The sequence below is a fragment of the Gossypium hirsutum genome, chromosome D02, assembly GCF_007990345.1.
Source record: "Gossypium hirsutum isolate 1008001.06 chromosome D02, Gossypium_hirsutum_v2.1, whole genome shotgun sequence".
NCBI lineage: Eukaryota > Viridiplantae > Streptophyta > Magnoliopsida > Malvales > Malvaceae > Gossypium > Gossypium hirsutum.
This window is the reverse complement of record NC_053438.1, coordinates 16,496,590-16,509,403: the sequence shown is the minus strand read 5'-3', so window position 1 is coordinate 16,509,403 and position 12,814 is coordinate 16,496,590. Positions and strand designations below refer to the sequence as shown.

The window sequence follows — 12,814 nt, the reverse complement described above, 5'->3', positions numbered from 1 at the left end:
ATAAATTATGTATGAACTTACCTTTCAAAAAAAAAATGAGCAAATTTCTCAAGGCTTATTTCACAATTTTAACTTTTCCTTTACTAGCTCCACTCTTATGAAATTTCGATTTTATACAATTATATATACCAATCAATATCATATATTAACACATAATAGCCATTAAATGGCTCACAAAAACAATACCATGAAATGCACGATTCAAAATAATTCCCTTTTTGAATATACACATATTTTGAATTTTATTCAATTTAGTCCCTAAACTCGAGATAAGCATAGCTTTCGATTCCTAGCTTTGGACTAAAATTTGATTGTACATTCTTTCATTAGAGACCCTATACTTTCTATTTCTATCATAATTTCATGATAGGTTTTACATTTATTCAATTTGGTCCCTAATGTTACAAAGCTAACAAACAAGTTTAACTAATTTTACAATTTAGTACTTTTCATAATTTAAGCTCAATATCTATCAATTTCAAGCCAAATTCATCAATTTATCAACAATGAAAACTTGCTAAAAATTTAACAATTGAACAAATTGATACATGGGCTAACTAAATTAAGCTCCCATGATCATAAATCTATAAAAATTACAAGAAAAGAGCTTGATTTTCTCACCTAATTTAATGGTAGAATGCTAAAGGAGTTTGAAAGCTTTTCTTCTTTGTTTTTCTTTCTTCTTTGGACTACATGAATGAAATGAAAAAAAGAAGAAGATGACATTATCATTTCCACTATCTTTAATATATATATTGATTAAGACTTAATTAATCTAACTTAATTAACTTAATCATTGTTAATTAACATAATCCAACCATTAATTACACTTAATGGAAATTGTCATCATCATCCACTAACTATTTATTAAACATGGTTTGATAATTATTTTGTCCTTGTGGTTAATTGCTATCTAGGTCCTCAAGTCTTTTCTTAATTAAAACTCTATAGCAATTGAACTTTTACAAGATCCCTGAGCTTTAATTAAATAATTTATTGGCTAAATTACTTGACCATTCTTTATCATGTTCTCACACTAACTCGTAAATAGTCCTATTTTATATTTATGGACTTGATTTGCAAAAATGGGGTTTTGAAACCACATTTTTTACTACAACTGAAAACTAAGTCGTTACGTAAATTTTAAACATTCATGTTCTCAATTTTGATTTTGATTTTGTTTGTTTTTTTTGTTATTATTATTTTTTCAAAATGATATTATGTGTTCTTTTTAAATTTTTTATAATACTTTTTTTTTATTTTTCTAAAAGATAGTAGACGAAAAAAAATATATGGATTTATGAAAGCATGAAGGAAAGAATACAACCACACTTCCTTTTTAGTGGTAAGCCACGATTCATATTGTTGTAAATAAACCTAACTTGAATTAACGAGCTGTGTTTCATGTTCATTTGTTTAATTTTAATTTTGCTCATATAGAGTTTATATGTTTGTTAAAATTTTCAAATTCGTATTTATATTCTATTATTAAATTATTTGTGTTTATGTTCATTCTTTGAGGTTAAATGAACTTATTCATTAGTACTAAACAAAGATTTTTATAAACATTAAACAAACATGTTAATAAATATGTTCAAAAATATGTAATTGAACAAGGTCATAAACAATGCCCATAATTATAAACAAGCAAACAATAAATAAACACAGACACACACACACATATATATAAATATTTTTTTAAATATAAAATGATCAAATATAAATATTAATAATTATATTATAAATAAAATAAGCACACTAAAAATAATATTATTAATTATATAATATTCAAATGATAAATGAGTTTTAAATAAGCTTTAAATAAACATAAATGCTGGTGTTCAAGTTGTTTAATAAAGGCTTAATTCTGTATTAAGCCCTTGAAGTATACTCATTTTTCCACTTTGATATTTATCTTAAATTGGTATTTAAAAGATCAACTTCTTCTATTTTTGGTCCATTTTGTAGCCAATGTTAAAAATAACTGTTAGGCAACTTTGACAAATGAAAAGGTGCCACATGGCATATTTTGGCTGATGAAAATGTGCCATGTGGTAATTAGGTTAATTTAAAATAAAAATATTAAATAAAAATTAAAATATAATATTAAATATTTAAATATAAAGAACTTTTGACTTTGACCTAATGTTGACTAGCATTGATATGCCACATGGCGCTATTAGAACATGCCACATGTCCTTTTTTAAAGTTTTGTTTTAGTATTTTCCATAATATTGATTAAAAATGTAAAAAATCTTATATAAAATATAAATTTTTTAAAAAGTTTAAAAATAATTTTTTTATAAAATTCTAAAATATATAATTATAAAATTTGAAAATTCAAAATAATATATAAAAAATGGAAAAATGTTATAAAATTTTTAAAAAAATATTTAAATTTTAAATAATTGAAAAAAAATTTAAATTTAAAAACCTTTTTAGAATTTTATAAAAAATATTTTTAAACCTTTTTTAGTTTTTTACAATTTTACAATTTTTGTAATAATATTATTTATTTCAACAAATTTCTTTTCAATTATCGTATTCTTTTTGTAAATTTTATTTTTATAATTTTTTATGATATATATTTTTTAGATTTTATATTTTTTTGAATTTTTATATATTCATTTCTATTTTTTATATTTTTTTAATGTGTATATACATTTAATAAAAGAAAGTATTTACTTTTTTAATAAAGACGCCATGTGACGCTTTGTGATTGACTATAAATTTTTTTTAACATTTGTCAAAAAATAAACTAAAATATATATTGGAGGCACACTTTAAGTACCAAATTAAGACAAAAAAAGGGTTTAAGTATTAAAGTGCGAAAGTATATATACCTTAGAGGCTAAATCATAAATTAAACCTTTAATAAACAAGGCTCGAAATTATGTTTATGTTTGTTTTACTATTTATGAAGAAAAATCTTTTTAAATTTCGTAACTAATCTTTCCAATGATATTATATTTAGGATTCGAATCTAAATTTTTCTCCTTATTTCACCGAATATTTGTTGATTGTGAATGAATAATTTTAAGTGTAAAAATGCTTTTTTTTCTCCCACAACAATTTTTTTTTTGTCAATAAGCTTTGTTTTAATAAAAAATTGGTATGGAAATTGGTTAATATAACTTTAATATATTGTTGAGACATTTGCTACAGATTTTTTAATTCCCGAACATTTGATTTCTTTCAGAGAAGGTCGTTTACGATTTTAGATATTTCATGTATTTTTTTTCCTCCTTGTAATTTTATGGTTTTATAATTTTTATTTAATATATAATAAAATAATTTACTTCAAAAATAGGGTAAATTCCCATTAGCCACTCTAAAATTAGGGTAAATTACTAACCAGTCACTTTAAATAGAAATTATTTCTATTTTGATCACCCAAAATTTTTTTCGTACAAATGCATCCTGAACATTTTATTATTATTTAACGGTAGAGTGATCAATTTGATTAGTTTATTTTTTAAATAACCAAATTAATAAAAATTTAAAATAATCAAAATAAAAATAACCTTATTTAGAGTGACTAACTATGTAGTTTACTGTAAAACATATATAACCTTAGTGTTTAAAGTTGAGTGCCAAAATATGTTGCTTGGCCCTTCAATATATGCAAGTATGATATTGAATTAAAAAGAAAAAAAAATTCAGATGCTAATTTCTTATATTTATTTCTTTTTCTATATAACAAGTGAATTTTTTTGATATAATGATAAATTTAGTTTTTAATATATTTTTTTTATCATTTTGATCCCAATTTATTTATTTTTATTATTTTGGTAATTTACTTTTAAAATTTAGTTAAATTGTTTATTTTTAAATGGGAAACTTAACTGGACCATTGAAATTTTAACAATACTGATATAATTATTTGTGTGGCAATCCATGTATATTTCATAAAAATTAAAATTTCAACAAGTTTAAAAAAAGATTCACAATTTTTTTTAAAAAAAAATTGTTAAAGTACACAAAAAAAGTTGTGTTACCTATTATGCCAATAACAGTAAAATTTTAATAACCGAGTGAATTTTTCTATTTCATAAAATGTAATTGGAATAAAATTTAAAATTAAACATTTACCCATTAATTCTTTTGGAAACAACCCATGTAGTTGATGACAAGAAGTGAGAATGAATGGATGATTGGTGAAAGACAGATGTTAAATGGTTTCTAGAAAGGTTATCTATGTTGGAATGTTGATAACTCTTGCCATTGACCAAAAAAGGTTGGAGGACTTCTAGATAGCTTGACATTAAGGGGCATAGACCTAGGACCATACACATTTGATTTTTCAACATTAATTAATTTATTTTCTTAATCTTTTTACATATGAATGTATGTTCCATTAGTACAGACTTGCACAAAATATATATTAATTGCCTGGCTTGAAGAATAATATTATTTGGTATTGTATCATTTCCAACCTAATTTAAAGTTAGAACATAGCATATAATACCATATTCACATGTATGCCATTTGAAAACAGAAGTTGGTGCTTCCATGCTTTTGGTATTTAATATTCTTATGCCACAAAGATATATGTATAAAAAGTTAGTTAAAACATAGCATTATTCTAATTATAAAAATATGTTATTTTTTAATACGAATTATTAATATAATAGTTTATCCAAGTAAATGATTTGTATTTAAGTTATTAATTTTGATTTTTACAAAATTTTTAAAATTGAATTGGTACTCAAATTAATCACGTTACTGGTTCATGATTTAATTGTTGCAATCGGTTCAATAAAAATAAATTATTATAAAATTATAAAATAAGATATTAAAAATTCAATTCAATCGTTTTTTTTATTCGGTTCGCATTGATTTTTGAGTCAACGATTGAAAATCCCTCTCCAAATTGATATCTCGATTGGTTCTCAATCCAACCGTTCAACCTGGTCTAGTTCAAGCAAGCTTAGACTTTTTAATAAATCATCCAATAAAAAAATATATGATATTTTAAATACAAGTGTAATACATCAAAATAATAATATAATACAATTGAACTTTAACTTAATTTGAGCGAAGGGTTATAAATAAAAACAGTCAATTATCAAAACGATTAGTTTTAATTAAATAAATTATTAAAAATTTATAAAAATTTAAAAAATTATAAACTTTAATTAATAAAATTTAATTGACTCACAAGTCAATCGATTATTTGTATTGCTTCGGATAGGTATCTCAATATTAATTGATTCTTGTCAATAATCTCTTGGTTCAGTGACAAAATCATTTATAAAAATTGAATTCAATTCTAAATAAACTTATTCCCCTTTTTCAATTATCAAAAGCAAATATGGAGTAAAAATTAAAATAAATTTGGTAATTAAAAAATAGCCATCCGAGTTGAAAGAAACGAGGCTCTAAAATTTGAAGACAAAAGTTTCCGAAGATTAAACCTGTCAATTTCTCTGTCTGCTTTTAGAAGAAAAAATCATGATTGAAGCACAAAAACAAATATACTTAGAGGATGACGATTTTATCCTCAACCCATCAGCCGATGGAAACAAATTTATCCCGTAATAAAACCATAAAATCAAGGGCAATGGCTTAAAATGAAAGAGAGGGGACCAGCGGGTCGCCCCATTTAGCTAACAAACCCGTAACTACAAAAACCGCCCGCCCTCACCATCTTCATTGCCCCCCTCTTCACTTCTTTAAATCCTGGCTAGCGTATTTTGACTCCCTCCATTTTTCTCATTATCAAAACCCAACGCAAAAATCTAGCTTAATACAACACTTTAAGATCGTTTCTTATTACCTTAGCTCTGTTTTTAAGCTTCAAAATGGCGGATATGGAGGGAGATTGTAGAGGAGTACCGGAAAGGAAGTTGATGTTGCTGAAGAGATCAAGGTTAGGGAAGACAATATTACTAGTAATAAGATACTGAATCAGCAGGAGAAAAAGAAGAAGATGAAGACAAAAAAGAATAGGAGATCATTGAGTTTCCCGAGATTTGGATGCTTGAGAACGAAATCCCACGAGAACGGAGGTGTCGATATGGAAGTCCAGTTTCAGGGAGAGCGTAACAATCCTACTCATCTAGTTATCATGGTTAATGGCATCATTGGCAGGTTAATCTCGGTTTTAATCGTTTTTTTTATTAATGTTATTTATGTGTTTCGAACTGCTTGATTGATTTTTGGATTGGTATCTTTGCAGTGCTCAGAATTGGAGATTTGCAGCGAAGCAGCTTTTAAAGAAGTATCCTGAGAATGTTATTGTTCATTGTGAGTACTTCGGTACTCCATTTTTTTTTTGTATGTATTAACTGTGATTATGCTAAATGCTAATTAGTTTCAAGTTAATGATTTACTCATCTCACCCTTTTCTTCTTACAAAGTTATTTTTTTTGAACTGTTTCATAATTAATCTCTAATATAATTTCATAAGTAGTCTGCTAAGTAATTTGGAGTCTTATACTCCAATGCTGTTGAATTAATTTAACCTGGGTTAGACTTTAGATCTATCCGAAGTTATAAGTAGATAAGTCTCACCAATGACTGATCCAGGATTCAAATTTTGATTGTTATTCATCAAATTGTGTTATTTTCTTATTTAATATTTTGCTGGATTATAACCATCCTAATTAATTGGTGAAGTGAACGCAAGACCCATTCACTAAATGAATATTCGTGATAATGAGTTAATGATATTGTTGATGAATTTCATGGTGAAATAAGTACTGAATGGTTAATGACTAAATGCGCAATGCAGGCAGTGAGCGCAATTCTTCAACGTTGACATTTGATGGTGTTGATGTAATGGGCGACAGATTAGCAGAGGAGGTATGTGTGCTATCAATTTTATTTATCTTCAATAAGGTTCATTATTCATGATTGCAACTCAGATTATTTTCCAATTTTGCTAACTGCCGCTTACCGTTGATATATTATTGTTCTGTAGTTTGATACTCTGTACTTCCATTTTTACCATTTATATATATATATATATTTGGCAGAAACCATTTATATTAATTTAAGTTTACCTTTTTCAGGTCAAACATGTCATAAGCTGTCACCCAAGTGTTCAGAAGATTTCTTTCGTTGGTCATTCATTAGGTGGCCTTGTAGCAAGGTATGCCATTGCGCGGCTTTATGAACAAGACCTAACTCAAGAAACTTCTCAAACAAATGGAGATTGTGGAACTGACCATTTGGGAGATAAAGATTTATGCCCTGAAGGGCAATTAAAAGGCAAAATTGCTGGACTAGAGCCCATGAATTTCATTACATTTGCAAGTCCACACCTCGGGTCTCTGTGGCATAAACAGGTAGTTCATTCATGCTCCAAGAATTATTGGATAGATTTCTTTTCCTCACTATTTGATGATGAAATGCATTTTTGAAGTTTAGTCTTCAATTAAGTTCTGATTGAGACTACTGATTTATCTTCTGTGCAGGTATGCAATAGAATGCAATTGAGTGATAACGTTGAACAATGAAGTCTTTGACCATTGAGTATGTGTTAACACTTTTTACATTACAGGTTGGTAATAGTATTCTTGTCATGGCTTTGCATTATTCAGGTTCCATTGTTCCGTGGCTCCCGTGCACTTGAAAAATTTGCTGCTCGAATATCATGGTTGCTTGGTAGAACTGGAAAACATTTGTTTTTGACTGATGGAAAGGATGGAAAACCACCACTTCTTCTTCGGATGGTCAACGATTGTGAAGATCTTAAATTTATGTGAGTTTTTGCAAGATTCCTTTGTTATTTTAAAGCATGAGAGAGTGGATGGTAAATTGCAGGCTCATATCTGTATTTTTTCTTTAAATGCAGCTCTGCTCTGGGGTCCTTCAGGCGTCGTGTTGCGTATGCAAATGCAAGGTTCGACCGTATCCTTTTATTATATCAGTTGATTCTGCATTTATGTTTTCTCTGCATTACCAATTCTTCACGGAAGATTTAATAATTGAACTAGATGTTTTAGGCTCTAGGACATGACCTATTCTCATCGAAACTATTCTGCCTGTTTAAGAACTTGACGCTGTTCTTAGATATTGTTGGGTGGAGTACCTCTTCCTTACGGCGACGAAATGAACTTCCTAAGGTAACCATCAAGCATATTCGTGGAAGCTTTTAATTGGTATAACCTGCTGTGAGCCTAATGCCAACTTGGATTTATCAGATCAAACATCTTCCAAGAAGTGACAGATACCCACATGTCATTAATGTGGAGCCAGCAAAAACAGCCACCCTTGATGAAATCCCCACTGAGGCCAAAATCAATGGAGATGAGAAGATAAACATGGAAGGTTTGCTTATTATTTATATTTTAAAATTAGTAATCAAATAAGTTTCTATAATATTTCCTTTGTTATTTTTGGTTGGTGGCTGTGGCATCTTTCACTTCACTAGAATTGGTTTGTAATGTTTCTTAGTAGTCACAGAGAGTTCTAGCAGATGTAAAAGATCAAACGACAGCATAAAAACAACACTCTTCCCAATTTCAATCGGCAATGCATATGGAATTGTTAGTGAGGAGGTAGCTAGGATGGCATTAACTTCGAGCCAATAAACAAATTGGATTCAGATTTCAAATTTCTTTTATCCTGAAGTAGCAAAATGTTTTCCTTTAAAATATCAGACTTTGTATTCATTTTGAATTAGGATTAGCAAAGTATATCATGATATCATCATAGGATTTTCAATAGCTTATAATATCTAGACTGTTCCATTATAGTGGCAGATAGGGCTATCTAGGTTATAGCTAATCTTTGAAGTCAACAAATGTAATATCCAAAATTCTGGATAGGAGTTGTCAATAATTCAATGGTGTTTAGAGGGTATGTGTTCAATACAAATGTGTTTAGAGGGTCATATCCCCATAACATGAGTGTCATACACAAATGCTTCAAGGAAAATAAAGTGTCCGAGTAACATAGCCGATATTCAGGGTGTTTGACGATAATTACTGTTTGCTTTCCTCTTCTGCAGTGATTCACATATAAGATAATTGCTAAATTGTGAAACATATGCATTTGTGTAATCTTTTCCCTTGATTTGGTGTATTGTTGTTAATCATTGGACATACAAACATTTGTTAATGGAAAAAGGGGAAGAAATTTTCTCGAGATGACAATATTTATTTGTTGGGAGCTAAATCATCCATTACATGTTTAAAGCTGAAAGCCGAGGTGCTAGTTGAATAACTAGTTATTATCCAGTGGGTAAAATTCCACTTGTGTTTATCAATATTACAGAGGAAATGATCAGAGGTTTAACAAAACTCAGCTGGGAACGGGTTGATGTATACTTCAAAGGCAGCCGTCAAAGGATTCTTGCACACAGTACTATTCAGGCAAGTTATTCTTTACAAACTCATCGTCCTGCGGGTAGAATTAGCTGTCTTTCTATATATATATATATACATTAAAAAAAATCAAACTGAAGTCAAACTAAATACTATAAATAACTTGACTAACCTTAATCGAATTCATTGGTTCGGATTAGTTCAAGTTATCTTTCTCATTTTATGTAAAATTTTTAAGTTTATCTAATTTAGAAATACAGTATATTTTTATATTATAAAAAGTAAATATAAATATAGAATTCGGTTCAAATAAGGGCCCTCTTTTAACTTAGGATCAGATAATCGGTCCAAACGGAAGTTAACATAATCCGAATTTAAATTTAAAAAAAAAAAACAAATATAACTAGTCAGTATGTTACAAATAGATTTTATTTTGATGTTTTTTTCCCAACCCCATTTTGTATTCACGGGTTACCTCCCTGAAAGTGTCTGACAGAGTGGTACTATTTTATCACCATCTGGTTTTTCAGGTTAAAAGCTACTGGGTTAATTCGGATGGAGCTGATGTAGTCCAACATATGATTGACAATTTTCTCTTATAAGAGGTCCACATTTGTTATTTATTACCATATCATAAATTGCCAAACTGTCGGCGCGAGGTTGGAACGTGGAAATTTTTTTATTACAAAGAGGTCGTCATCAAAGGCGTACATGTAAATTTATTTTTGGCATATGTATATAGGTATTTAATAACCGTAGCTGTCTTATACGTGTTCAAATATTGTAAACCATTACTTAGTTCACAGGGCTCTCAACCTGGTTTATTTCCAGTCGGAAAATATTTGTAACCTTTAATAGCTTGGCAAATGGCAACAAGCTACACCACGTATGTGGGCGTTGGATTTTTGGTATGAGCCCAGAGTTATAGTCAGAAGGACCCGGGAATGTCTTGTCGGTTGTGTTGGGTTTTTTAGGTTGCAGTTGGGCTTTAATGGATAAACTATCAGAATTTTATTATATATTCATATTTAATGGTAATAAAAAGGCAGGAAAATCTATCCCAGATTCTCATCCCTCGAAGAAAGCTGAAAACAACTAAACAATGAATGAAAATTGAGATTTGAAGACACAGATTTTCACAGTGATGTTTAAAAATTAAATACAGACTGTACTCCAACTTTCTTTTAGAGAATGCTATTGCTATCCCAACAGTGATGTGTCGGCTGAAGGATAGGGAAGAGTGAAATGACTTTGGGTTGAAATATTGAGTCGACAATCCTTACTTTACCCCTAAAGAAAACAGTTGTGTTCCCCGTGGAGAAGATAGTGTGTATAGGAACTTGGAAATGTGACACTGACACTACACCAATGGAAGCAACATCCATAAATTTGAAGCCATAAATAAATGGACAAATTTTGAAACAACGTGGTCGGTAAAATCATACATTAGATACTATCATTATGTGATGTGATCCGTATAATTGTCAACGTAATGCACCCCCACACGTTCAATGTAATGAAGCCAATGAATAGAAGAAACAATTGCCTGCCATCAAGTTGTTGCCAAGTGTATTCTTATTTATATGTTCACCTTCCTTCACTCTGTTTCTCACATCCACTCCTCAGCTACCGCTTCACTTGTATCCACCACAAGCTTCATTGTAGAAACACCATTGTTGCTGCTTCTGCCTTCGATATAGGTGAACCCAAGATTCCAGGTTATAAAAAGGGTACTGTTTTTCTTTATCTTTTCCTTTCCAAGTTTACTTACAATTTCTTCCTATCTTTTTTGGAGTTTCTGTCATTATGTCTTTTTTGGTCGAATATTGTTCTTTGTTAATTTCAGGCGAATGTATTTGTCTTGTTTTTCAAGTAGAAAGAGATAAATGTTGGTATCAATTTTGTTTGTGCAAAGTTGAATGTGGCTTTTGTTGTGGTCTTCACCATGGCCCAATGCCCCCAAAATGAAAAACTCTTGGAGCTGTTGGTTCTTAGTTCAATGGGGTTCCAATATCTTGCATTCTAGTTACAACTCTATATTACTTACTTAGACTCGATTGCCTTCTGTTTTGTTTCAGATCGGGAGGATATTGGAGGGTTCAGCATGATAAAGCAATCAGCTACTAGAAACCAGAGGTACAAAGGGTTCAAGGTCAAGCATTTTGTGCATATGTGTGCCTTGCTTGCCCTTTGCATCTGGTTGCTGAACCAATTTAGAAACACTTACGAAAAGAAGGGCATTGGAATTGTCCAAAATGGGATGAATGAAGATGGAGCAATTAAACTTGGGAGGAAGGCCCTTGATCCTCAAGTACAAGGGTGGTCTGCGGTGAACAACAGAACCGGAGATGTTGAAGGTGAGATAGATGGAGAGAAAGCCGAAGGAGAAGAAAATGAAGTTGAGGATCTAATCGATGAAGAAGATACCGACAAGGAAAACGAAACTGTGGATTTAGTTATGGAGGAAATAGTTTAGAATGATGAAAAACGAAGTGGTAAAGCAAAATCACAGCTCTTTCAACCCATGCTATTAGACCACAGAATTGAATGGAAATCATACCATCACCAAGAAGCAGAGAATTGATTCTTTCTTGCAAATAGCAGACAAGGTTGACATGTATATGATGCTGCTCTTTTCTTCTTTCCTCAGAATTATAAGACTATAGCAGCTGCAGAACTGCACAAAATGGTTTAGCATTTGTCAAGATTGGCAATGAATGATTAGGAAGAAACAAAACCTGTGTAGTGTTGTATGAAGAAGAGTGTAACCTGTAAAAGTGTCACTTCATATTGTTCAAAGCATGCTTCTTTTGGATATCAGAAATTAGAGTAGGTTTTATCAATAAATACATCAGAATGTAGGGAATTCTACCCAAAGCAATAAAAGGTAACGTTTTTACTAAGAATCTTCACAAAATCGCCAAACTTTGGGATCTCTGACTTGGCACGCACTGCCACACAAAAGGAGCAACTTTTCTCCATGAGCCTGAACAACAAACTTATTTCTTCCTTGGTTAAAATCTTGATCCTTCTCCTTAAGTGCGAGTGTTGAATAAACTTCAAGCATACGAGCGTCAATAGAAACTCTGAAGGACCCAACAATCTATATAAGCACACTCTTGAAGGCCCTACCACTTTTCTTCATTCAAAACAAGCACCATCCATTCAAAATAACCACACTCCTCAGGCTACACGTCGGAGATGTTGCACTCCCCAACCTCGAACCACCGCCTAGCTCAATCACAAACTTCCCTCCTTTAATCAATAAGTGCCGACTCGGCTACTACATGTTGGAAATTGGTTTTACAAAAGAGGCCTAATGGCATTTTCAAAATAAAAAAATTTCAAATATAAAATTTACCGTTAAATTGTTATTGGATTTTATATTCTAATTTGTGAAATTTAACACCAAAATTGATATGTTTAAAAATTAATTGCAAGTGAATAAGAAATTGTTCCTATTATACATCCACCCCAATTTAGGTATGTGACGGCATGAGGAATGGTTCAACTGTAACAACCTAATTTTAAGCCTAGTC

At 30.2% G+C, this 12,814-nt stretch overlaps 1 protein-coding gene across 1 annotated transcript; it reads left to right on the top strand.

The window, feature by feature from the left end:
- The first annotated feature begins 5,638 nt into the window (after nt 1-5,638).
- LOC107910331 (putative lipase YDL109C) lies at nt 5,639-12,173 on the top strand. Its single transcript, XM_016838154.2, has 11 exons — nt 5,639-6,093; nt 6,182-6,249; nt 6,737-6,807; nt 7,017-7,292; nt 7,548-7,708; nt 7,802-7,857; nt 8,020-8,072; nt 8,151-8,277; nt 9,226-9,323; nt 9,806-11,005; nt 11,354-12,173. The coding sequence occupies exons 1-10, from the start codon at nt 5,933-5,935 to the stop codon at nt 9,875-9,877; spliced, it is 1,143 nt and encodes a 380-aa protein (XP_016693643.1). The 5' UTR covers nt 5,639-5,932; the 3' UTR covers nt 9,878-11,005; nt 11,354-12,173.
- The last annotated feature ends 641 nt before the right edge of the window (nt 12,174-12,814 follow it).

Excerpts from the sequence above, each read along its gene's own strand:
- LOC107910331 (XM_016838154.2), top strand. The coding sequence starts at position 5,933 with ATGAAGACAAAAAAGAATAGGAGATCATTGAGTTTCCCGAGATTTGGA. Across the intron at positions 6,808-7,016 it reads GCGACAGATTAGCAGAGGAG|GTCAAACATGTCATAAGCTG; the intron begins GTATGTGTGCTA and ends TACCTTTTTCAG. Across the intron at positions 7,293-7,547 it reads GGTCTCTGTGGCATAAACAG|GTTCCATTGTTCCGTGGCTC; the intron begins GTAGTTCATTCA and ends TGCATTATTCAG.